This window comes from Hypanus sabinus, chromosome 1 (assembly GCF_030144855.1).
Source record: "Hypanus sabinus isolate sHypSab1 chromosome 1, sHypSab1.hap1, whole genome shotgun sequence".
NCBI lineage: Eukaryota > Metazoa > Chordata > Chondrichthyes > Myliobatiformes > Dasyatidae > Hypanus > Hypanus sabinus.
The window spans coordinates 105,550,448-105,577,558 of NC_082706.1; the positions used below are offsets into that span (position 1 = coordinate 105,550,448).

A 27,111-nucleotide genomic window follows, 5' to 3' on the forward strand; every position below is an offset into this window, starting at 1 on the left:
GCTCTACCAGGATGATTTTCTTGTCTTCAGCAGACCACAGTATGATGCTTGGTTGCAGTGTGGTTTGCACCATTTCCGAGAACTGCAGCTTCCTCCCCACATCAACCCTCATCTCCCACGATTTGGCAGTTTGCAGCGGATTGGATTTAAGCTTTTTTGATACATGGTCCTCTCCTTGATAAATAAAGACGACATTTCAGGCCAAGAACCTTCATCAGGTCTGGAAAGAATGTGGGTGTGTTATTTACACATTCTAATCTCACAGCTGTAACTCTGATGTCTTACAAGTTGTAGTTCGGGTTCTTATATGTGATGGGGTTTCACTACCTCTGTGTCTTCAGCCAGTGATTGAACCACGTCCTTATCTTCCAGTAAGCAAATGCTCCCAGGCCCCACCCCATCTTTTCTCATGGAGAAACAGGCCCTTCAGCTCGCCAAGTTTGTTCCAACCATCAGCCATACGCTTACATTAATCCCACATCCCCAGTTAGCTTTGCTAATAAGGGAAATGAATCTTCTCCATTCACCCTGTTTGGGCTGCTTGTTGTACATCTCAATTAAATATTCCAGCTGTTACCCTTGCTGTAAAGAAAACAACCCCACCCATCTCCAGTCTGTCCTTGTCGCACTTTACAGCACTTGTATCATTCTCTTGTTTAGTATGTCCTTCCTGTGGTGTAGTAACCAGAATTGATTGTACTACTCTAATTGTGATGTGATTAATGTCTTACACAGTTCCAACAATACCCCAAAACCCAATAATAGCAAATATCCCACATATTAATTTATCTTGAGTCATGGAGAAGTACAGCACAGAAACAGGCCCTTTGGCCCATCTAGTCCATGCCTGAAATGCGGATTGTGCTCTTTTCCATAGATGCTGCCTGGCCTGCTGAATTCCCTCAGTATTTTGTGTGTGCTGATTTATGATACGGAGAGAAAGCTGTTGCCCATATAGCAAGCACCCCATCTCCACACACCTGATGAATCCAAAGGAACGGCAAAGACCAGTACAATTTGGCACCAGCGTCGTTGCAGGAATTGCCCATCTATGTTGAACTCAAAGTAGGACTGCCTTGGGGACTCCAGCTCCAGATTTTTCCCTCTGGGTTTACTCTCCAGTCTTCCCCATGAGTGGTTATAGCTGCAAGGCAGCAGAGGTTTGAGATCAGAGTTTTCCTTTTTCTAGATGAGCTGCCAACCACAGCTTACGGGCCTTATCTGCCCAAAGTGACCAGTTTTAAGGCGCCAGTCACCCACCTTTTCCCCTTCTCCTGTCAATAGAAACGTGAAGGCCAGAAGGTGGACTTAGTTGTCAGAGGCTACTTGAGGCGAACGCCACTGGAAGCATTTAATAGGTAGTGGGAAGTTACCCTCACTATTACCCCCGCCTATAACAACTTTAGGGAACAGGTTGGTTCCTACCAAAATGCAAAACCTTGCACTTGTCTGCATTTAATTCCATCTGCCATTTTTCAGCCCATTTTTCCAGCTGATTCAGATATCCTGCAAGCCGTGAAAGCCTTCCTCACTGTCCACTACATCCCCAACCTGGTGTCATCTGCAAATTTGCTGACCCAGTTAACCACATTATCATCCAGGTCATTGATATAAATGACAAATAACAAAGGATCCAGCACTGATCCCTGCGGCACACTACTAGACACAGGCCTCCAGTGAGAGAGGCAACCCTCTACTACCACCCTCTGGGTTCTCCCACAAAGCTAATGTCTAATCCAATTTACTACCTCATCCTGAATGTGAGTGACTGAACCTTCTTGACCCACCACCATGCGGAACTTTGTCAAATGCCTTAAAGTCCATTTAGACAATATCCATTGGCTGAGCACCGAATGGTCTAGGGCCAAAATACATCTCCGATCTTGTGCGGCATTATGAACCTTCCCGAGCTCTCCAGGTCATCTGGGGCGGGTCTGCTTACTGTCCTTGGGGTCAAAACTAAATATGGTGAAGCAGCTTTTAGTTACTATTTTCCACATATCTGGAATAACCTTCCAGAGGATCTGAAGTCTGCCCCAAATTTAATCTCTTTTAAATTGATGCGTAAAACTTTTTGCTGTAGCTTTTAGTTAGAATCTCCTGCACTGTAACTTCCATTTATCATATCATTTTTAGTGGGATTTTATTCTCATATATTGTCTGAAATTTGATGTTTGTTTTTTATAACTTCTATGTAAAGCACTTTGAACTGCCATGTGTTTGAAAAGTGCAACACAAATAAACTGGCTTTCACTCTATTTGTATTGTGATTAAAGCAGTTTTGTTCTTTAAGTTGCCGAATGATTTAATTTTGTAGAGAGTTGAGGAATGAATCGTTTGATTGCAACACATACAATTCTAGAGGAATTCAGGAGGTCAGACAGCATCTATGGAAACAAATAAACAATCTGCAGATTTTTTCCTCTTGTTTGTAATTCTTTTTGGCCTGAGACCTTCAAGATTTTAATGGGCTGGTTGGGAGCGAATGCATTCCACTGGAGGGCGCTCCTGTTGAGCAAACTCAGTCTACAGGCATCTACTGATGATGTGGCTATTTTAATGTGTGCTTCCAGTTCATGGAAGGGTGATTTCCCCCCCCCCCCCATTTATCTCCCCGCCCCTGCCTCTTTAAAGAACCTGTGTTCTCTTCTCAATGTGGCATTTAATAATTTTTACCCACATATGTATTGTACCCTCAGTTTGCTCATTTCTGTTGAAATTCAGAATCAGTTTTATTATCATTGACATGCTGTAAAATTTGCATCAGCAGTACATTGAAAAAACTACTGTAAGTTACAATAAGCCTATATAAAAATGGTGTACAAAGAGAGCAAAATAGTAAGGTATTGTTCATTGGTTAATGGACCATTGAGATGTCTGATGGCAGAGAGGAAGAAGCTCTCCCTACGAAGTCGAGTGTGCCTTCAGGCTCCTGTACCACCACCTTGATGGTAGCAATGAGAAGAGGACATGTACTGGGTGATGGGGGTCCTTAATGATTGATGCCTCCTTTTTGAGGCATCACCTTATGTTCTCGATGCTCGGTAGGCTATTGCCCATGATGGAGCTGGCTGAGTTTACATCCATTTGCAGCTTTATTCAATCCTGTGCATTGTGCCTCCATACCAGTAATGATGCAACTGGTCAGAATGCTGTCCATGATACATCTGTAGCAATTTGCTGGAGTCTTAGGTGACATACTAAATCTCATATTCCTAATGAAGTATAGTGAGAAAAACAGATGGTTCTCTGTTTACAGATGAGTTATTGGGATACATTAACACAACCCAAGGTTGTGAAATTTTGAGGAATTGTATGTTGAAGTGGGGATGGGAAGGGGGCAGGTGGGGAACTAAATGAGTATGGGGATTGGCTAGACACATAAATCAGAATATTACTAACACAAAGGATAAACTAATATGGACAGCAATGACTGAATAGATTGTGCCCCTGCCCTAATTTCCGTATGTTTGAGATCCTATTATATTGAACAACCACCAATCTAGTCATTACATGTTTACCCATGCTGTGCCCAGCCATCCCTGTTTACTGATTGGGTCACTTTATCTAGTCTTAAGACTTGAGTGAAGATCTGATCACATTTCAGGTTATATTTATACAGAAATAGAGAAAATTTGAAAGGGCTCACTAACTCTCTAGCACCACTATATATCCTTCATAATTTTGTATAACTATCAAATAACCTCTCAGTCTTTTATGTTCTATAGAATAAAGTCCAAATCTATTTAACCGTTCTCAAGAACACAGGTCCTCAAATCCTGGCAACGTCCTTGTAAATTTTCTCTGCACTTTTTCAATCTTTATTTATATATTTTTTCTATAGGTAGGTGACCAAAACTCCATACAATACTCCAAATAAGGCCTCACCAATGTCTTATACAATTTCAACATTATATCCCAATTCCTGTACTCGGTACATTGATTTATGAAGGCCAGTGTGCCAAAAGTTTTCTTTATGACCCTATCTATCTATGATGCCACTTTCAAGAAATTATGGATCTGTATTCCCAGTTCCCTCTGTTCTACCACACTCCTCAGTACCCTGCTTCTCACTGTGTTAGACCTACTCTCACACTTGTCTGCATTAAATTCCATCTACCATTTTTCAGCCCACTCTTCCAGCCAGTTCAGATCACACTGCAAGCTTTGATTGTCTTCCTCACTTTCTACTATAGCCCCAGTCTTGGTGTCATCTATAAATTTGATGATCCAGTTTACCACATTATCCAGATTGTTAGTATAGATGACAAACAGCAATGGACCCCTGTGGCACAGTAGTAATCACAGACCTCAACTCAGAGAGGCAACCATCTACTACCCCCTCTCTGGCTTTTCAGACTTAATGAAAGCAGACTAAGCCTATGACTATGGTAGCTCATGGAAAGTTCCCAATGGCTCCTGTTCCTGCCAACTCTCAATCTTAAATGAAGCTAGCAATTCAACTAATTTATATTTTTATAGTGGCGGTATATAAAGGATGATCAACATAAAGTAAGTTTTCAACTCTTGAGTATATTTTCTCCCAAAGTGTTTTATACTGAACTACATAATTTTTATGTATAAATTTTATATTTGAATACTTAATTGTGTTTGGGGGACAATTTCTCTATCTTAATTTACCAATGTTCCATTTACTGCCTTTTATAAGCTATAGCCTGATACACCTATTTTATTGTATTTTGAGCCCAGTCCTGCACCTATAGGGTTTAGTCGTTCAGTGTCACTGTACTCAAGGTGGACATTCCCAGGCACTATTCTCCCAGTGTCCTAGCTAACATTTATCACTTTCCAACTTAACCAAAGAAGGTTATTCTTTGTTCTCACTTCTCATTGGATGTGGATTGCTGCTGAGACAGTAGTGGTAGAAACAAAATTCCAGGAAGAGGTGAGCGCAGTCAACGCTGACAGGTTGCATTTTGTTGAAGAGAAAATGGCTCTATACTAAGATGGTTAATGGGTATCAAACTGTGAAACTTAACTGAATATTGCAAAATGTTCAAGAAATTAGATTGTAAACAATATTTTTTTTCTTTTCCAGTGGGAGCAGGTTTGGTGGAATAGTCACTGTAGCTTGCTTTTTTTTTAATCATGGTGAGGTAAGTGTGAAAGTTGTTTCTTTTGAATATTTATTTATTTGTGATATTAGTATTTCAATGTTTAGCTTCAGAGTTGCTGTATTTGATCTTTTACCCTGTGTAAAAGATCATGGTTGTTCAAGACAAGAGCTGCTTTACTGTTGGATACACAATGTACGAAATTGAACATGGGAATCAGTAACACGCAAGCAACTAAACTCCTGTTGCAATGCAGGCATCAGTAAAGCCATGAAGGTTTTGCTGAACGTTTCTTCATCACCACTGTTTCCACTCTCCTCCATTCCCCTCATTCTTTGCCTACCTTGCCCACTGGGGCAGCAGTGACTATCCAAGTTCCAATGTATCAGTCTGAAAATTCACAGCTAATTTTCAAAAGAAGGCTTAACTGACACTTTCTGAAGGTTATTGAATCATGGCTAATGAATGTTGTTCATACCAAAGCATTTAAAATAGCATCTTGTTGACTATACAGATGGTGCAGATTTTAATTAAACTGTGATATGAGAAGAGTATTCACCTTTTAAATGCTGTTCAACAATAAGGTTAAAGTTCCTCTTTGGTACAGAACATGCTATTGTTATATCAGTGATTTTAAAAATCAGCATGTCAGGGGATAAAGCTTTCCATTAAAACTGAGGGTACAATCTACATTTTAACCTGTGAAACTCTGGTTAGGTTTTGAGAAATACACTGTATGATTATAATGGCTCTGTGCTTCCAAATTTTGTTTACTAGCTATAATGACATCTAGGTTAGTAGGCAGCCGTCGATCCCAGGGGATCATGGGTTTACGCCTCTGGTGGACTGTGTCCTCGACAGGGTGCAAGACTGGGTGGGAAGGTTTGAAGAAATGGCTGTTGCCCGTGCAGTGAGTTCTTCCTCTCCACATCACTAATGTAGTCCAAGGGAAGGGCAAATGCCGATACAGCTTGGCACCAGTGCCATCACAGAGGTTGACAGAGTGAAGCTGGAAATAACATCAAACTGCTCCAGATTTCTTCCTCGGGATTTACTCCTGAAGCCTTTCCCATGGGTGGGTATGGCCACAAGGCAGCGAAGGTTTAATATCGGAGTTTTCCTTCTTCTAGGCAGGCTGCCGTCCAAGGCTGATGAGCTCCTCTTGTCCGAAGCAACTGGTTTTGAGGTGCCATTGGTCTACCTTTGCCCCTTCTCTTGTCTGTAGAAACAGTTCCACTGGGCCTAGTAGCTAAGCCACACCTGATGGCCAAGAGTTGGACTTGGTTGTTAGAGACGTATGCCATTTGGAGCACTTCATAGGTAGTGGGAGCTTATCTCAGTGACAGCCTTAGAAACCATCTATTACAGGAAGAATCAGCACCGTCAGCACATCCTCTAAATGTTAGTGGATTAGAAATATTTGAAATGTGTTATTTTAAGGTTATTATTCATAAGCCCAATATCTGTAAGTGGTAGGTTGTAGTTGTAATTTTCTAAGTCGCTCATTCAATCCCACACACTATACCAAACTACCAGCAGAACAATACTGCTGTTCTCTGTAAAATCTGGTAACTGTGAGATTTAAAATGGCTGAACTTAACATAAATAGTACAGTACAGGCCCTTTAACCTATGCTGTTGACCTTTTAATCTACTCTTAAAATCAATCTGATCCTTCCCTCCCACATAGTCCTTCATTTTTCTTTCATCCATGTGCTTATCCAAGAGTGTCTTAAATGTCCCTAATGTATCTACCTCCATCCCCCCTAGCATGGTGCATGTTCCATGCATCAACCACTCTCTGTTTAAAATGAAACAACTGCTTCTAACATTCCCTCATACTTTCCTCCAATCATCTTAAAATTATGCCCCTTCATATTAGTCATTTCCACTTTGGGAAAAAGGTATCGGACTGTCCACTCTAGCTTTGCCTCTTATCACGTTATACACTCTATCAAGTCAGTGCTCATCTTCCTTTGCTCCAGAGATAAAAGCCCTAGCTCGCACAGCATATTCTCATAAGACATGCTCTCTAATCCAGATAGCATCCTTATAAAACTCTGCAACCTCTCTTAAAGTTTCCACATCCTTCCTATAATGAGGTGAACAGAACTGAACACGATACTCCATGTGGTCTAAGCACCAATTTTTTTGAGCTGCAAAAGAGCTCAAGAGCCTTGCGGCTCTTGAACTCTTAATCCCCCAACTAATGAAGGCCAAAACACCATATACCTTCTTAACCACCTTTTCAGCCTATGCAGCAACTTTGAGAAATCAGTGACATGGACCCCAGGATTCCTCTGTTCGTTCACACGGCTAAGAATCTTGCCATTAACTCTATACTCTGCCTTCAAGTTCGACCTTCTAAAGTGTACACACTTCTGGATTGAATTCTACCTGCTATTTCTCAGCCCAGCTCTGTATCCAAAAAAATGTCCCATTGTAACAAAGGACAGCCATCTACTCTATTCACAACACCACCAACCTTTATGTCATCTGCAAACTTCCTAAACCACCCTTTCAGTTCCTCATCCGAGTCATTTATAAAAATCATAAAGAGCAGGGATCCCAGAACAGATTGCTGCAGAACACTACTGATCATTGACCTCCAAGTAGAATACGTTCCATCTGCTATCATCCTCTGACTTCTGTATGCAAGCCAATTCTGAATCCATGTAGCTAAGTTTTTCTAGATCCCATGCCTCCTCGTTTTCTGAATGACCCTACCATGGGGAGCCTTGTCAAAGCCTTATTAAAATCCATTTACACCAAATCACCTACTCTACCTTCATCAATTTGTTTTGTCACTTCCTCAAAAAATTCGATCAAGCTATTGAGTCATGCCCTGTGCCTCAGTCATGCTGACTATCCTTAATCAGACTGCTTATTCAAATGCTCGTAGATCCTGCCCTTGTGAATGCTTTCCATAGTTTGTCCACCACTGATGTTAAACTCACTAGTTCTTAATTCTCAGGATTATCACTATTACCTTGCTTGAACAAAGGAATAACATTTGTCACTCTCCAATCTGGTACTGCTTCTTTAGCTAGTGAGGACTTAAAGATAATTGCCAAATGTGCAGCAATCTCTTCCCTGGCTTTCTGTGGTAGCCTGGGGTATTTCCTGTCAGTCCTGGGGACTTATTTGTCCGAATGTTTTTCAAAGGTTCCAGCACATCCTCCTTAATGGTGACATGTTCCAACATATTAACCTATCTATGCCGCCCTAACATTTATTAAAGTCCTTCTTACTGGTGAATACTGAAGCAAAATATTCATTAAGGAACTCCCCTACCTCCTTCAACTTCAGTTTCATGTTTCCTCTTTAATCTCTGATCAGTCCTACCTCACAATAGTTATCCTCCTGTTCTTCACAAACGTGTAGGATACCAAGGGGTTATCCTTAATTCTTTGTCAAAGCCTTTTCATGTGCTTTTCTAATTTGAAGGCCACCTTGTAACTCTTTGGAACCCTGTCTGATCCCTGCTTTCTAAACTTTTAAGCATTTTTCTTTCTTCCTCTTGACCAGAGATTCCACATGACTTGTCGAGCATAGTTCCTTCACCCTGCCAAGCTTTGCCTGTCTCAGCCAGACAAACCAACCCAGAATTGTTTTAACATGCTCTTGCTCTAACCTTCCTGCATCATCTTGGGGAGATGTTCAGAGGAGCCAGCCACTCTTTTTCATTTGTGTGAGCAACTATCAACATCAGGCTTTTTGGGAACAAGACTGTTTTTTCTGTGTTTTCCATTGCCAACCCCATTTGAGAAGTGTTGACTTCCTGATACAAAATGAATTCATTATTGACTATGATCGTTTGTTGGATTTAATCATTTTAATGTAACAGTGCTACATGTACTGAATGTTCTACGAATTAACTTTTTGACCATGCAGATATTTAGCAACAGGAATGTTAACTTGGTTCTGGAGTGCGTCCGTACAAACAAGTATTGCATAGTGATGCTGTTTTATCTGTACAAAAATAACCAGAGTTTTGATACTCATCTAAATCTTGAATCAGTGATTGGAAAATCATGGGTAACCACTTGGAGTGATGCCATCCTTCCTCAGCTTCGTACTTGCAATGAAGGGGTTGATGACAGTGCTGCTTTCAGTCAGAATCTGGCTGTTGAGAATCTAGCTGCAGAGAATCTGGGCACACAGCAGAAGTAGTGGATCCCTGGATCTGTCACTGTACTGAAAAGCTGAGTCATTGTTACCCAGTGATCGGTGGTTCTTCATTACCTTGAAGTAGGAAGAGGAATTTATGCTCATAGAGTGACTTTATCGTGCATACATACCTGACGTTCTCTATACATACCCCATTGCATTGTATCATCTGAAAGGCATCATATAAAAACAATTTGCTGAGTCCCTGGATGATCCCCTGATATTTTGCAGCGTGGCTTGAAAGCACAACTTCCCTAGCTGTTGGCCGTGAGTAAATATTTGCTTTTTCAACTTCATCGGTGCCCAAGTGAGAACAGTGAAGATGCATGGATCTGTCTAAGAGTGTTCCCAAGATCAGTTATCTTCTGTGTAATGGCCACTCTGGAGAGAAGAAAATTGGCAAGTAAAATGTACCAGGCTCAATAAAGGAGAGGCACTGTATGTAAATTGTAGTTTGTTTTGATTTTTTAAAATCCTTATCCTTACTCTCTGGCATGTCTGTCTGCTCTTGGCAATTTGACTGCTCATTAAATAATTGAGTGTTCTCTCAACACTTTTCCTCTGAGTGATAAGTCACTAATGTCAACTGAAACACTGGGTAGAGTATCAGGAGGGGTGGGGTTGAGGCTACCAAGTACTGATGTTGCAGTCCTTGTGCATGGGATGCAGCTGATAGTTTGATTGGTGAAATGGTTAGGTTGGAATAATATATTGGATTTACTTTACCAAAAATCTTTTAAATGTGTGCTTTCATTACAGTGCACAAGAGTCATGTGGACCCCACCTCTCCGTGAGAGCTTCTCTTACCCCTTCCTAATTCTACAGATGCTGCTTTTAACCCACATACTAAGGTACTAACCTCAGTCTCACTGCCTGAGAATTTCTCATGTTTATTGCTTGTGCAATGACAAGTGATTCCTCAATGAAAATATTTAATTTGTTTTTTTTCCTGAACAGAAGTGTCTGTGTAGAGAAGAAGACCTTGGCTGCATTTTGTATTGCAAATATCCTCTTCTTGCTTCCATGGCAATTTGCACAGTTTGTGCTGCTCACACAGGTGAGAGATGTTGGTGACAATGAAGATTCTGTTTAGAGATTTAATATTAAACTGATTATAAAGTTGATGTGACATAAAGAAGGAAGGTAGAAGGCAGGGAAGAACAGGCCAGTTAGTTTAACAGGCATTGTTGGCAAGATGTTAGGATCATTAATCAGAGAGGAAATAATTAATCATTTATGAAAGCTGAACATCGTTTACCTATAAACTCTTCTTTGGCTTCCAGCCAGCTGCAGGTATCTATTACAACTGATGTTTCGATGACAAACTCTGTCATCTTCTTCAGGGATGATGCCTGGGTATGTCTAGACTGGTGATATTTATACCCCTGTAATCAGTACCTCCTGATTGGTTAATCCTCATCCAATCAGGTTCTGCTCTCCCACCTTGTTTACAATCGAATTCCAGTTCTTTTCTTAGGACAAGACCTTTGTTTTTTGTTAAAGTTCTTTTCCTCTAGTTGTCTTTCAGTGGCTTCCTTTACCAGGCAGTCCAAAAGCCATTGCTGTGGCATAGTATTTTAGTGCAATCAAAGTCAACCTGTCCCATGTTCCCTAATGAGACTAAATGGTTTGGGCCTTTATTCTTTTATTCCTTGGAATTTAGTAAAATGAGGGGTGACCTTATTCAAACATTGAGGCTTTACATGGAGAGTTTGGAATGATTTTGGTAGTGGGAGTGTTTCAAGTATAACTACCGGGCAAGAAGCTATCATTTAAATATGAGGAATGTAGAAATGTCTTCTGGCATTGGGTGGTGAATCTCCGGAATTTTCAGCCTTAAAGGAAACGGAACCATTAGAGTATTTAAAATGGAGGCAGGTAAATATTTTACCATATAAAGCCTGTGTGTTTGAATAAGGTCACCCCTCATTCGACTAAACAAAGGAGTAAGTAAAGATAAATATTGATAGATCAAAGAATAGGAGATGGAGAACTGACACAGAAAAGGAGTTGATGCCAGCATAGATTAACCGTAAGCTTATTGAATGGTAGGGCAAGCTTGAAGGGCTGATGGTGTACTCCTAATATTTTCTTGTTCTTGTCACTTGCACATTCTTATCTATAGATCTTGGAAGCATAATTCAGGACATAAATGTTAGAAGTTGCCATTTCAGATAATTTTTTTAAAGACATTATCCTTCTATGCTTTTGTGCAATCTTCATACAACTTCATGGGGAGTTGGTGTTACTTTGTGGCTGCCTAATTTTACTGTACTAGCTCTCATTAATTCTCCAAGTGTTTTCGCACCGATTAATGGCTTGGGAGTAACACATTCAAGGCCACAGTTGTCGATGCTTTGCAGAATGTTCCCCTCCGATAATTAAAAATGTATTGTTTCTAATTGGTCTGAACACTGAGATTTATAAATTGTGCAGCCTATTTTAGTATGGTGGTGAATGTAATATCCGATGTGAGTTGATGAACCATGCTTAGAGGATTATCATGCAAAGCAAAAAGGTTGATGTACCAACTTCTTAAACTAACACATCAGATGTGCCTAGGGTGATGCCCATGACTCTGTTGCATGTTCCCTTAGTGGGACTAGACATGTTCTTGACATGCTGTCGTCCCTTAGTGGGACTAGTGGGAGCAAGGACCAAGGAATTAATGAAAAATGATGGTGTTGGTCTGCATGTTGACCCAGGAAGATAGTACTGAGATTTTGTTTTCCCACCTCCTGCCTGGGTCCTTCTTTCAATCTTTTGTTTTCATAAGACACAGGAGGAGAATTAAGCCATTTGGCCCATTGAGTCTGCTCCGCCATTCAATCATAGCTGATCATTTTTCCCCCTCTTAAGCCCTATTCCCTGGCTTTCTCCCCATAACCTTTGTTGCTGTGTCCCGTCAAGAACCTATCAAGCTCTGCCTTAAATACACCCAATAACCTGGCCTCCACAGCAGTCTGTGGTAACAAAGTCCATAAATTCATCACCCTCTGGCTAAAGAAATTTCAATGCATTTTGGTTTTAAATAGATGTCCCTCTATCCTGAGGCTGTATGCTCTTGTCCTAGACTCTCCCACCATGGGAAACATCCTTTCCACATTTACTCTTTCTAGGTCTTTCAACATTCAATGGGATTCCCCCCCACCATCCTTCTGAATTCCAGTGAGTACAAACCCAGAGTCATCAAACATTCCTCACATGATGACCCTTTTATTTCTGGATTCATGCTTGTGAACCTCCCCTGAGCTCTCTCCAATGCTAGCACATCTTTGCTTATATGAGGAGCCCAAAATTGTTCACAAATCTCAAGCTGAGACCTCACAAATGCCTTATAAAACCTCAGCATCACATTCCTGTTCTTGTATTCTAGACTTGTTGATTTTTGTGTTCCTCACCACCTACTTAACCTGCAAGTCAACGTTTAGGGTGTTCTGCACAAGGACTTCCAAGTTCCTTTGCATTTCAGATTTTTGGATTTTCTTCCCATTTGGAAAACAGACTGCACATTTATTTCTACTACCAAAGTACATGACCATGCATTTTCCAACATTGTATTTCATTTGCCAATTTTTTGCCCATTCTTTAGTACCCTTAGGTCTTTCAGCCTTTTGAGCACCTTCTCCCTTGTTATATTAACTGCGCTCACTTCTCTTCCTTCACACACTTCAACACCTGGCTCAATTCTGGTGTCTTCCACAGTGAAGACTGATGCAAAATACTCATTTAGTTCATCTGCCATCTCCTTGTCCTCTGTTGTTATTTCTCCATCCTCATTTTCTAGTGGTCCTATATCCACTCTCATCTCTCTTTTGTTTTTTTCATACTTGAAAAGCTTTTACTATTCACTTTGATATTGTTTGCAAGCTTGCTTTCATATTTCATCTCTTCCCTCCTAATGATTCTTTTAGTTGCTTTCTATAGGTTTTTAAAAGCCTCCCATTCCTTTATCTTACTGCTAATTTCTGCTTTGTTGCATTCCCCCTCTTTTGCTTTGACTTCCCTTGTCTGCCACAGTTGTACTATTTTTCCATTGGAGTATTTCTTCATGTTTGGAATACATCTATCCTGTACTTTCCTCATTTTTCCTGGTAACTCAAGGCATTGCTGTTCTGTTGTCATCCCTGCCAGCATCTCCTTCCAAACATAAACAAGAGAAAATCTACAGATGCTGGAAATCCAAGCAATACATTCAAAATGCCGGAGGAACTCAGCAGGTCAGGCAACATCTATGGAAAAGATTACAGTCAACATTTCAGGCTGAGATCCTTCAGCATGACTGGAGAAGAAAAGATGAGGAGTCAAGTTAGAAGATAGTGAGAGGGGAGGGAGAAACTCCAGGTGATAGGTGAAACTGGGAGTGGTGAAGTAGAGAGCTGGGAAGTTGATTGAAAGAGTTGAAAAAGATACAGGGCTGGAGAAGGGGGAATCTAATAGGAGAGGACAGAAGGCCTCTATCATTCAGCATCCTCAGTCTCACCTATTTGATCTGAATTAATATTTTGTGTGTGTGAAGTTAAAAGATAAAATTCATTCTTTTAAATAAATGCTTGGTCACAGAATTCTTTAAGTTACATGGTAATTCCTTAACACAACACTTCTTTATGTTGGTTCTTTTATAATTCTAATCAGGCTGTGATACTAAAGTTCTTTTTATTCTTCCCGTCAGGTTGCTTCACTCTTTGCAACATACGTTTTGGGTTATATTGATGCCTGTAAGCTGCTGGACATTGTATATGCACACATGGTAAAGTGAACTGTGTTCCCTGTTAATTTTATTATCCATTCGTGCCAATCTCTAAATGCCCCTACAGAAATGCTGATCAGCCACTAGCTTGAACTGATGCATTCTACGTGGAACACTACTCCCACAGTGTTGGTTCTTAGGGAGTTTCAGGATTTAGACCCAGAAATATTAGAGCTGCTGATATAGTTTCATAAGAGAGAGGTGTTTTGGAGGGGCTCCTGCAGGCGGTGGTGTTCTCATGCACCTATTGTCCTTGTTCTGTTTGACGATAGGAGTCACTGGTTTGGAATGTGAAATAGCCTTGGCAAGTGCATATGGTATGGCTGCAGACATTGTGTGACTACCACAAGTCACTGCCATAAAAGTTTTAAAAATAAGATGTTGTATAATTTTTAAAAAAAACAGGGCAGGACTGCACTTAAATGGTAAAGTCTTGGAAATTGTTGTAGAACAGGGAGACCTTGGAGTACAGGTGTGTAGTTCCTTGAAAATACCAACACAGGTAAATCAGGTGGCAGAGAAGTTGTTTAGCATGCTTGCGTTCATCAGTATGAATTGGGACATCAGCTGTACAAGACATCAGTGATTCCCTCTCTAGAGTACTGCATAGAGTTCTGTTTGCCTGCAAAGGTGTTATTAAACTGGAGATGGTGCAAAAAAAATGATTTAAGGATGTTACTAGGACTGGAGAGATTGAATAGGCTAGGCCTTTTTTCCCCTGGAATATAGGAGTTTGAAGGGTGACATTTGTAGACATAAAATCATGAGGGGCATAGATAAGGTGAATAGCCAAATTCTTTTTCAAGGGCTAGAGGGAAAAAAAAAGTCAGAGGGGAATGATTTAAAAGGGATCGAAGGGCCAGCCAGTGGTGAATATATGAAATGAGCTGCCAGAGAAAATTGTAGAGGTGGATACAGTTAAAATATTAAAAAGACATTTGTCAGGTGCAAGGTTTATGGGCCAAACACAGGCAAACTAGACTAGCTCAGTTAGGGAAATTGGTTGGCATGGGTCAGGTGTGAGCCCAAGAACAAGCTGATCTGAAGTTCCTCTGTTCAGCCCATAGCTTGCCAGGCCCTTAAAGGATAAAGGTTAGTGTAATGTACATTGAAAACACAGCATTTGTTTGAGTCAAATCAGCAAAGATTATTTTGGGCAGCCTACAAGTGTCTGATGGAATTATTTTGCTCTGCTAACAGCGGATTGATGAAAGGAATTGAATGAAATGTTGGGCAAGTTGCACTTGTATGTGTTGGTGTTTAGAAGAGTGAGATTGGACTTGATTGAAATGTACAGGTTGCTGAGGAATCTTAAAAGATGGATGAGGAGGGGATGTTTCCTCTTGTAAGAGAATCTAGGAATTAAATGCAATTGTTTAGAAATAATGGGTTGCCCATTTAAAAGTCTTTGAAATTCTCTTCCTCAAAAAGTGGTGTAAAGAAAGTTGGCTATGATTTTAAGGCAGGGGTAGATTTATTTTTCATGAACAAGGGAATCAATGGGACTGAAAGGTTACCATGTGATGACTACAGGTTGAGGTTATGATCAGATTAGCCATTAAATGATGGCAGGTAGTATTGGTGGAGAAAGAAATGGCAAACTGAATAAATATTTTGTTGAAGACACCAACAGCATGCCACAAATTTGAGTATATTAGCATGCAGAAGTGAGTGTAGCTGCTATTACTAAGGAGAATGTCCTTGGAAAGCTGCAAGGTTGAAAGTGGATAAGTGACCTGGACCAGATGGATAATTTTGGTCAGTATAGGAAACTGAGACTCTTCCAAATTCAGCACGAGCTGGCTGGGTAGGTGAGCAATTAGTTGGTGCACCCCTGCTGTTTACACGGGGTTTTTGTGTGCTTGCGATACATGGCCAATACCATTCTAAGTGCTTCTTTGCGCAGTCATGGAGGTTTCCAGGAATGAGTGGAATTTGCATTTCTTCAGGGAAAGTTTTGAACACTGTCTGAAATCTTTCCCTCTGTTCCTAGGTGATATCTTCTCTTTATATGAATGTGGTGTTGGGTATGTGCACAATGTTTCCTGCTCAGAAGAGCTGACTGAGTGTTATCATGGCTTAATTTGTGGTCTGGGGCCAGATGGTTCATGTTGTTCCAGTGAAGATGGATGACATTATGCAGACATAGATGGTAGAATATTTTCCAGTGCTTCAGATGCCCTCTGCAGAAAGTACAGGGCTCAGAAGCATAATGGAGGGCTAGGGGTCAAGACCTGAGATCTGGCAGTGAACTCTTGGTGTGCTGCACGATAGACCGTGAGTTCTACTGCCAAGTCTGAGGTCTTGATTTGCAAACACCCCTTTCCTCCATCAATCTAGCAAAGTTGAGGGAAGTCAAAGGCTTTGGTGAGGTTAAAGGAGGCCACTTGTTGTGGTTGGTGCTGCTCCCTGCATTTTATTAGTGGTGGTGCACAGTGAAGATCAAACCCATTGTGCTTTTGGATAGACAAAATCTGCAGTATGAATCATGGACTGGCTGTTCGGCTACTGGGGGCTAAATGGCACAAAGAGATCAGACTGTATATGCTCATGAATCCTTAAAGTTGGAGGGCACGTCAAGGGGTTATTTTCATAGCATCTAGGATCCCAGTGTTCATTAATAGAGGCATAGAGTACTAAAGCAGGGAATAATGTAAATTTTATAAAGCACCTGGTTAAGACATAATTGGAATATTGGTCTCTCGCTCTGGTCAGAAAGGATTTGAGGACCTAGATAGAATGTAGAGCAGAATTAATGGAAAGATTTTAGCTTTGAAGATGAACTAGAGTTAATGGGATTATGATCATTCTTCCCACCAGTGCACCACAACTACAAAGAGAATCTTTGGCATCTTCTACACTTGGGACCTGCAGCACTGAGTGAGAGGGTGAACTTTGCATGGGAACACCACCATTTACAAGTTCCCTTCTCAGTTAAACTCTAGTCATTTAGAAATATGTCACGGTTTCATCTTTACCCAGTGTTTTTCAAGGGAACAATAGATAATCTACTAGCAAACTCAATGCGTCAAGCAGCATCTGTGGTGGAGAAAAGAATTTTCATTATTTCAGTCCTTCAGTTTGTAGCAATTATGAATGGAGGCTTGGAAAAGAATAATCTAGTATGAGAAAGAACACTGAATGGCACTATAGTGCTGGGAGCTGGTACAGACTCATTGGAGTGAATGATCTTTTGTGCTGTTATGTTTAATGGTGTCTCCATTGAGATGGTCAGAAGAGCGGGGGGGGGGGGGGTAACATCTACTAATTACCCCTGTTTTTACTTTTGTTTTTCACAGATTTCCCTGTTGGTTTGTTTTGTGTTGATGTTCGGAAATGCCATGCTGTTAAGCTCCTATTATGCTGCCTCTCTGGCTGTTGTTTATGTAAGTAGATTGGACACAACAGGACCTAAATTATTATTCTGTTTTTGCTAGTGTTGTGAAATTGTGGTTTCTTTTGTTTCTCTGGTCTGAACGTATAACAGCTGTGTTAAGATCAGAGGGTTGGTTTCTAACCTCTATCACAGCCACAAGATCTGCAATGCCAACAAGCACCTCTTCTCCACTTTGCCCTGCTCTCCGTGAGAAGGCACTTCCTTTTTTACAGTGTTTTCTTTGTGCCGTAGACCAGATTTGATTCTCATCTGGGATGGAAAGCAGAAGCCTTTCCACAACACACTGAGAGCAAGGAAACAAACAATATGACTAGAGAGTAGATTTGGTCCATTTTTCAGCTCCTCTCTGTTTTTGGTTAGGTGAGAATAGCTCTCTCCACTCCCATCTCTGGAGAGCATGTGGATTAACATGGTTATCAGTGCTTGCTCTAAACAGGTACCTAACTCAAGGTTCAGATGGAGGTTTAGACTGAGTCAAAAGAATCAAGGTCTGGAAGTGTTTGATTCATTTGACTCATTCTAAACCTCCATCTGAAGTTGAGGGAGTAACAAAGAAACTAGTTTGAGAAGATCACTGGCAACCTTACTTTTCTAAGTCCAGCCTGTATCCAGAAGCAAATACAGCCAAGTAGAGATTGTAGGTGTATTTTCATAGAACAGTATTAAACTGACAGGGTGTGTTGTAACCAAAATGCAATGCATCCAGTTAAAAACGTTTATTTCATGCCAGGATCTTTCAACTCAGTGGTTGGTGATTTAAATAGAATTTATTCCTGCATGTGGGGGAGAAATAAATTAAAAATATATAATAATTACCAACTTAGAAATAAAGGCAAGTTTCATTTATAATGTATCTGGGTGATGGGTGAAGGTCAATGGGGAGGATGATCTGACAGAAGAGACTGTCAGAAGAAACAAGTTTTACAGCTTTGAGTTTAAAATGTGTTGGTTAGGTGGGGGGGGGGTGGAATTTAGGTGGAATGAAAAGTATGCGAGTATTAAACAATAGAAAAGCATAAATTACCAATAAATGATCAATTTACCAAATATCTCTAAATAATCCCACTCATTCTGTATTAAAATTAGCATATAGTATTCAGTAACCAATACCTAAGGATTATCTTTTTCCTTTTATTTAGGGAATGGTTGCCTTGAAATCGCATATTTCACAATTTTTGCCACGACATCTTCTGGGTTCATGGGTAGGTTGTTCTCTTTTTACAGCTATGTGTGATTTAATATTATAAAATGCATTATTGTGTAGCTGTATAATCTGTACATTCTCAAACCTCAGCTGCTTGTACGCTCTTCAGAACCTGTTTGTTTTAATGTTGTTGGTTTCTGCATAGATTATGGGAATTGAATTCTCTACCCTCGTTAACCTCAGTACCACGTAGTTCACAAAGCCTTTGGGACTGTGCTTCCTAGTCAACATGCCCCTCATGTAACTGGGATAGACCTGAGACCAGGTTGTCATGAGCTGGATTATTGGTTGTTAGTTCTGCTTAATAATGGGATAAGTAAGGGTTGTTCATGCCAATGTGCATGCAGCACAGGTTAGGATATGCTAATATCTACTTCTCCCAAAGTACAAGGTTGGAAGGCATCTTGTGGCTGTGATAGAGGTTACTGTTCTTCCCGAAGTGTCTACTTGAGAAAATGCCAAGACTAGAAGTGCAGTTTATTCCTCGGACATGCAATACAAGTTCAGATGTTGCCATTTAGGCAGCTGTGAACATTGCATAAACAAAATTTAATGCATTCTTCATCTGTGTTACGAAATGTAACATTTTATAAACGAAGCAGCAGCAATAGATTACACATGGAGTCTGGTTTTGATGTTAAAACCATTATCTTTATTATTAACTACTTATAGTAGCTTCAACAAAATAACTAGAAGTTAACAGTGTTATGTGTTTCAGGTTTCCCCTGCAATCTGAAGATAGAGTGTTCCTATGAAACCTTTCATAAGCCGAAATATCGTAAATTGAAGAAGCAATTACCATTAATTTATATGGGAAAATTTTTTGAGCATTCCCAGACCCAAAAAAAACCTACCAAATCATACCAATTAACACATAAAACCTAAAATAACACTAACACATAGTAAAAGCAGGAATGATATGATAAATTTACACCCTATATAAAGTAGAAATATTGTAGGTATGGTGTAGTTTCACTTACCAACTTGGGAAGGCTGCGAGCCAAAATCGATTTGGAGAAAAAAAATTGGCATGCACATGCATACACACATACACGCATGCGCAAACAACTGTCCGCACAAGGCTTCTCGGTCATTGTAGTCTTTCTCGGGTAAACACATGTATAAAGCGGGCGTCTTTTTTTCGTAAATGCGAAAATCTTCTTTGCTTAGCAAAAACAGGTACTAATGTACGTCTTTCATAACAGCGAGTTGTCGCAAAGCGAACATTCGAAAAGCAGGGGCCACCTGTATGTGTGTGTGTAAATATAACTCCCAAACTATTGAGCTTGGGGAGAAAAGGCTTAGAGTCTTGAGATGGTAAAGTAGGAAAGTTCAGTAAACCACAAAATAAATGTTGGGAGAAAGATACTTGTAATCCATGTTGTAATGGAGAAAGAAGGTAAGTACGAAGTATTCCACAGATTCCACGCTGGTAAAAACGAGTTAACAGTCGCCGTAGATCTTGTCTGTCGTGTCGTTCCAAATCCACATACAAATTATCACTGAAAGTGACCTGTCACAGGAATATTGTCTTCCAGTGGTTACCACACAACAGACCCAGGCAAGGGCTACACAAATGGTCCCACAAGATATCCCAAACTCCACTCCAATGGATTATACAAAGTGACACTCACACATTCGTTGTGCACTGTGTGCCGATGTTTAAACCCAATCTTTTGGGCATCGAAGAGTTCCAAACCTTAGCAGTGACAAGCTGAAGTTTCAGCTTCCCTATCCAGTCTCCTCTCTTTTGACTGAAGGTTGCTCTCTCTCTCGCTCTCTAAATCTGAAACAAACCATTTCAGCCTGAGATTGACGTCATAGTCCAGCCTCACGCAGACGCTTAAAGTCACAGTCCACAGTAAATGAAACCTGTGGGTTTGTAATGATCTGGCTGTCATGGGAACTGTGTAGGAACTCTTCTGACATGGGAAGAGTAATAGGAGCATCATACAACTTCAGCTTCGTGTAAGAACCATTTCTGTATAGTGCTAGAGTCTTTTTATATGTGTACGGATGTGGAATTCCTCTCTGGTCAGTTGTGGTCATTGAAGTAATTCCTTCAGACTGAATATAGGCTGATCTCATTGGTTGTCATCTTGTTACTATTTGGTGTCATAAAGTAATACAGCATAGATACAAGGCCCTTCAGCTCAATGAGCCCATGCAGACCATATTGTCAACCTAGCTAATCTCCAATTTCCTGCGTTCAGCACATATCACTTTATGCCCCACTCTTCCTTAAGACATACTTAGGAGCAGAATTAGGTCATTCTGCTCCATCATGTCTGATTTATTACCCCCCTCAACCCCATTCTCCTGCCTTCTCCCCATAACCTTTAATAATCTGATGAATATAAGTTGGCTTTATGGATAAAAAACATGCTTCAGTGAAATCTTGGTTATACTTTGCCATTTCATTTCTTTCACTTCAATGTAACCTTTGGAATGAATAAGTAAATGAAGTATAGATGGAGGTAACAATTGCAAGCAAGAGATTTAACGCAGAAAGCTCAATGAAGAATCAATGCTTCTTCCAAAGCAAAAATACTCAAATACATTTTGGAAATGACAATTTTAAACTTCTTAGGCCAGTGAACTGGCACATTCAAAAATACAAAATTGAATTACTTATTCAAGCAATGAATTTTGAGGTAGAATTTACTGTAACTGAAAATTTTGACAGAGTTTGCTCAAAAAACAGATAAGATTCCCCTCTAGCAACACATATGTCATTGTAAAGTATCTCATAAACATTAGACCATTTTCTTTTATTGCTATTCATGTTGTTGATTCTATTCTAATTTTCCCATTTTTGATGCTATCAAAGTTGTATAATTCCCAAATTAACAAAATTTTATATTTCATTTACCTATTTATATAATAATTGTTGCAGAACTGTAATTTGTCAAGGTATGAAGTCGTTTTTTCAGTTGTAAAGTGCCTTAAGCTTTGCTGAAAAAGGATAATTCCTTAGAGCCAAAGGTGTTGTTTGCTTTGCTCAGGGACAAAATTAGTTATCTCCTAAAATAATTATGAGCTTCATGGGACATCAGTAATTCCTGTATTATTTCTGATTTGGGAAGCACACCATATTTGTGTTTCTTGTTCAATTTATAATGATTTCTGAAACACTGTTCATTGTATGTTCATTTTCATACTACTTTCCTTAAAAGGAAGACACTTTGAAGTTAGATCAAGATTAAATTGAATAGAAAAATGGAGGGCTATGTAGGAGGGAAGGTTAAATTGATCTTAGAGTATGTTAAAAGGTTGGCACAACATTGTGGACCAAAGGGTCTGTACTGTGCTGTAACTTTACATGAATCAAGATCCTATCAACCACCACTTTAAATGTACCCAATGACTTGGCCTTCACAGCTGTCTGTGGCAATGAATTCCACAGATTCACTATCCTCTGGCTAAAGAAGTTCTACCTCATCTATATTCTAAATGGACATCTTTTTATTCTGAGCGCCACTTATAACACGCTGGAGAAACTCAGCAGGTCGGGCAGCATCTGTGGAAATGAGCAGTCAACATTTTGGGCTGAGACTCTTCATCAGACCTGCTGAGTTCCTCCAGCGTGTTGTATGTGTTGCTTTGACCCCAGCATCTGCAGTGTACTTTGTGTTTTGTATTCTGAGGCTGTGTCCTATGATTCTGGGCTTTCCCCATTAAAGGAAACATCCTTTCCATTTTTTCTCTCTCTGCTCTCCTCTCCCCTCCCCTCCCCCTCCCCTTCTCCCCTCCAAACTTGAGCACAACAACCCCAGAGCCCATTCATTCTTGTGAACTTCCTTTGGATCCTCCAATGCTAGCACATTCTTCCTTAAATAAGAGACTCTGAACTGCTCCTATTTCTCCAGACTTACAAGGCCTCAGCATTACATCGTTGTTTTTATATCCTGTTCCTCTCAAAGTGAATGTCAGAATATTCCAGTATCAGAATCAGGTTTAATATCACTAGCATATGTCATGAAATTTGTTAACTTTGCGGCAGCAGTACATTGCAATACGTAATAATAGAGAAAAAGACAACTGAATTGCAGTAAATACATATAGGAGATAGTTATGTTAAATAAGTAGTGCAAAAAATAGGAAATAAAAAACTAGTGAGGTAGTGTTCAGAACGTCTGTTCAGAAATCAGATTGCAGAGGGGAAGAAGCTGTTTCTGAATTGTTGAGTGTGTGCCTTCAGGCTTCTGTACCTCTTTCCAGATGGTGGCAATGAAGAGAGGGCATGTTCTGGTTGGTGGAGGTCCTTAATGATGGACACCGCCTTTCTGAGGCACCACTCCTTGAAGGTGACCTGGATACTATGGAGGCTAGTGCCCATGGTGGAGCTGGCTAATTTTACAACTCTCTGCTTTGAACTTGTGCAATAGCATTCCCCTGTCCCCCAACCAACCAGACAGTGATGCATCCTGTCTGGTACTCTCCATGGTCTATCTAGAAATTTGCGAGGGCATTGGCCTTCCTTACCACCAACTCAACCTGCAAGACTCCCTTGCAAGTGTCTTTAGGGAGCCCTGCACAAGGTTCTCCAAGTTCCTGTGAGCCCTTGTTCCTTTGTCAAAAATGTTGGAGTCAGCTGTTAGTTTTTGATGTACTTTAGACCATGGTCTTTTTGAGGGCTTTGCTGTTGCTGGCATGGTGGGTGGCAGGAATGCTGATGCTTTATGCTAGAATAACTGGCAGGTGGGGGAGGGTTGATGGTGCTTGTTTGTGGAGGGTGCAGAGGTATTGGGGTCCTTTGTCTTTTTTCATTCTTTGGGCGGCTTCTGTTTCGATGATGTCTGCAGAGAGTAAGAATTTCAGGTTGTATAATGTATATATTCTGTGATATTAAATGGAACTACTGAACCTCTGATTTTTGAATTTTCTGCCCATTTAGAAAATATATGCCTTTATTCCTTCTACCAAAGTGTATGACCGTGCACTTTGCTACAATATATTTTATCTGCCATTTCTTTGCCTATTCTCCTAATATGTCCTTCTGCAGACTCCCTGCTTCCTCAACGCTACCTGCCCCATAATCTACTATCGTATCATCTGCAAACCATGAATTCGATCATCTAAATCATTGACATATAACTTGAAATTAAGTGGTCTGATATCCAGTCTCGCCCCTCTCTCAGTCTTTATATATCTGAAAAAAACTATTTGTATTGCCTTTTATGTTATTGGCTAGCTTACTCTTTTTCATTTTTCTCTCCTTGTGGCTTTTCTAGTTGCCTTCTGTCTTTTCATAAGCTTCCCAATCCTCTAAGCTGCCACTGATTTTTGGCATATTATATAATCTCTGATTTGCTTTTGTTGTCTTTGACTTCCTTTGTCAACCATGGTTTCCTTATCCTCTCTATAGAATGCCTCTTCATCTTTGGGATATACCTATCCTGCGTCTTCCAAATTACTCCCAGAAACTCCAATCATTGCTGTTTTGCTGTCATCCCTGCTATTATCCCCTTCCAATCAATTTTGACCAGCTCCTCTCTCATGCCTTTGTAACTTCCTTTACTCCACTGTATCTTACTTTAGTTTTTCCCTGTCAGACTGCAGAGTGAAATCTATCTTATTATGATCGCTGGCTCCTAAGGGTTCCTTTACCTTGAACTCCTGGATCAAATCTGGTTTATTGCACAACACCCAATCCGGAATTCCTTTTTCCCTCGTGGGCTCAACCATCTCGTAAGCATTCTTCAAATTTCCTCTCTTGGGATCCAGCATCAACCTGATTTTCCTATCTTCCTGTATTTTGAAATACCCCAGGATTATCAAAATGTTGCCCTTTTTACATGCCTTCCTTGGACCTATCCAAGTCTTTCTTAAATGATGTTATCATACCAGATACAATCTTCTTCCTCAGGCAGATCATCTTATATACTTACCACCCTTTGCATGAAGGTCCCATCTAAATCATTCCCCTCTCAACCTAAATCTATCCCTACTCTGGGGAGAAGACTGTTATGTCCCACCTTATCCACACTTATAATTTGAAGCATATTATAAGGTTGCCCTCATTCTCCTATGATCCAAGGAGTAAAGACCTAACCTGGCCAACTTCTCCTCTAACTCAGGCCCTCTAGTCCTGGCAACATCTTTTAAAATCTGTTATTTTTCCAGCGTAACCTTTAAGAGAGTTACTTTCCTATAACAAGGTGACCAAAGCTATATACAATACTCCACTGTGGTCTCTGTGGTTCAGTGCTGCTGCAGTACTTTTTGCCCAAGGATATTGCATCTTCGGGCTGTCTGAACAGCAAGGATTCTGTTGCTTTCTGCTTGGCTACAATCCGTTAAGTTGTCCTGCAATCTCAAAATTTCTTTCCCTATGTAGAAATAGTAATGGGCTTTCTGCCCTTTTAAGAGCCATCTGTTTTCCCAAATGGGTACGCTTCCAATGGGTGCATGGATTTCATCCAGAAAATGTAATGACCGTGTTCTTCTAAAATAAGGCAGTACTGATGTTTCATTTCTTCTGGTTTAAATCAGAAATAAAAACTATATTATCTAGACTAATGGTTCTCAACCAGTTTCTGCACATGGCCCATTTATAGTCTCTGTTAGTTGCTGAAGTTTTTTTTTGGTTTAATTGTATTAATTATTCTAATATACAGTCAGTATTTAGGTTTTAACAGGTTACAAGTATTGTATGTTAAAGATAATGTTACAGGTGTATATGAGAAATAAAATGATTTCAAAGCTCTGAAAAGGATAATTATATTCTTCCAACCAGCAATGAAAATGCACTTAATATTATTAATTAGGGTGTTTAGTGAGATCTTTGCAATTATTGCAATTAATGCCAGACTATCTGGTTGCAACTTGGTTGAAGATATCAAAGATCACCCCTTTTCTCAACATCAAGATCGTTATGAGCTTTTGATAGCAGGTGAAGAACTTGTGTAAACCAGATTCAACTAGTTAAGAGGTAGGAAATCCAATTAAAAACAACTTCACTTTCTCCCAGAGCTGTGGAAACTTAATTTTGAACACCGCATATAATCCAGAAATTTTGCTTGCTGTGTTTGAAATTTGTTTGAGCTGTTATATATCATTCTACAGCTCAATAAGATGTTCTTGCAATGTGTTGTCAACGTCATTCACATCACCACAAATGGATTCACCATCCAATCTAGAAAATGCATCTCCAGCAGGTCTCTGAATCAAAATTCCATTTTCAGTGTGTGTTTGCTTCATATGATCAAGATATACAATCAAATCATCATCTTGGAGTTTTATTTCCACTGAAGGAAATTACATAAACTTGCATAGTCCAATAATGCTGCTGAAAAGTTTGAATTTTCCAAGGAAAGTGGTAATAACCTCTTTGCATGATTCGAGATTGTAGTTCCTTCCTTCTAACTGTTCAGTTTTTGAGATATACCTGACAGATAAAAAACATCAGATATAGCAGTGATAATTTGTTCTCCAAGCTGCTTATCACTTAGAAATGCTACAAAACTATCAAGAAAAACGATTTGAACTTCCTTTCAAAATATAATAATTACCAGGTGCAAACCTCTCACCTGGTTTGTATAAAAACTTGGCTTATTAGCTAACTCTGCTAATGGCCACGTGACTCAGCAGTGAGAAGACCTCCTTTCATAAGCAGGTGCTGCTCAACATCTTCAAGCTTCGCTGATCCAAACTGGACCTCTGTCACTAGCTATTCCTCCAGGACGTAACATGACAGGTTTAAACTGGGTGTAAAATACAGTTTCACGTTTATGCTCATCATACTGCTTAGGAGAAATTTGTACTTTCTCAAATGCAGCTCTGAACACTGGGTGAATAGACAAAGTTTTCAAAAAATTCTCCACTTCTTGCACACTTCTACGAGCCTTCTCACAGTGGGAGTATTTGTGTCCATATGCAAGGAAGTTTCATCTTTTTCAGACAGATTTGGGCAGACTGCCACTAGTGTATGAAGGGTCTCAGCTACTCCAGAATCTGCCTCTGAAAACTCCAGTTTCAATGACAAGTAGCAGGTAATCATCAGTACTATGGCCCCAAATTTCTAGGCCACTGAGTGGTTTCAAGGGTAAATGTGTCATATACTGGTTGTAAAAAGGATCTGTAAAGTAACTTGAGAACATGTGTCAAATTTGGCTCTAGCATAACTGTCCTCAATCTGTATGGATACATCGGAGCTTGGTCCCTCTAAACCTTAAGGAATAAGGTTTTGTACTTGCATATTTCCATTGGTACACTCATTAGACTGTATTCTCTCTGAGATGCCAGCCAGTTCCTTTACTGGGTCCCTCTGTAGTTTTGCTTCTTTTCTTTTCTGTTCGATTAACTGCTGACATTTTGAAGCTTTTCCTTTCCTAAACAGTCTCGCTTGAAATGTCCCTCTTCTCCACAGTTGTAGCAGAAAATACCAGTCGCCTCTCTGGTTAAAAGACCCTTTCAGCAACATTCCTCTGCTTAGTGAGTTCTACAGGTGGGTCAGGTTTTCCAACGGACATTGAAACATTAGCAGACATCCATTGAGTCAGCTCAATTCGGGC

General features: G+C 40.1%; 1 protein-coding gene across 10 annotated transcripts in view; it reads left to right on the forward strand.

The window, feature by feature from the left end:
* The window catches only part of dpy19l1l (dpy-19-like 1, like (H. sapiens)), a 117,789-nt gene that overhangs the window by 15,462 nt on the left and 75,216 nt on the right, over nucleotides 1-27,111 (forward strand). For all 10 annotated transcript variants that reach the window (XM_059973461.1, XM_059973469.1, XM_059973534.1 and 7 more), the window contains exons 8-13: nucleotides 5,060-5,117; nucleotides 10,004-10,095; nucleotides 10,202-10,301; nucleotides 13,917-13,994; nucleotides 17,294-17,380; nucleotides 18,531-18,593. In XM_059973461.1, coding sequence (XP_059829444.1) covers nucleotides 5,060-5,117; nucleotides 10,004-10,095; nucleotides 10,202-10,301; nucleotides 13,917-13,994; nucleotides 17,294-17,380; nucleotides 18,531-18,593 — 478 coding nt within the window. The remainder of the gene's footprint in view (nucleotides 1-5,059; nucleotides 5,118-10,003; nucleotides 10,096-10,201; nucleotides 10,302-13,916; nucleotides 13,995-17,293; nucleotides 17,381-18,530; nucleotides 18,594-27,111) is intronic.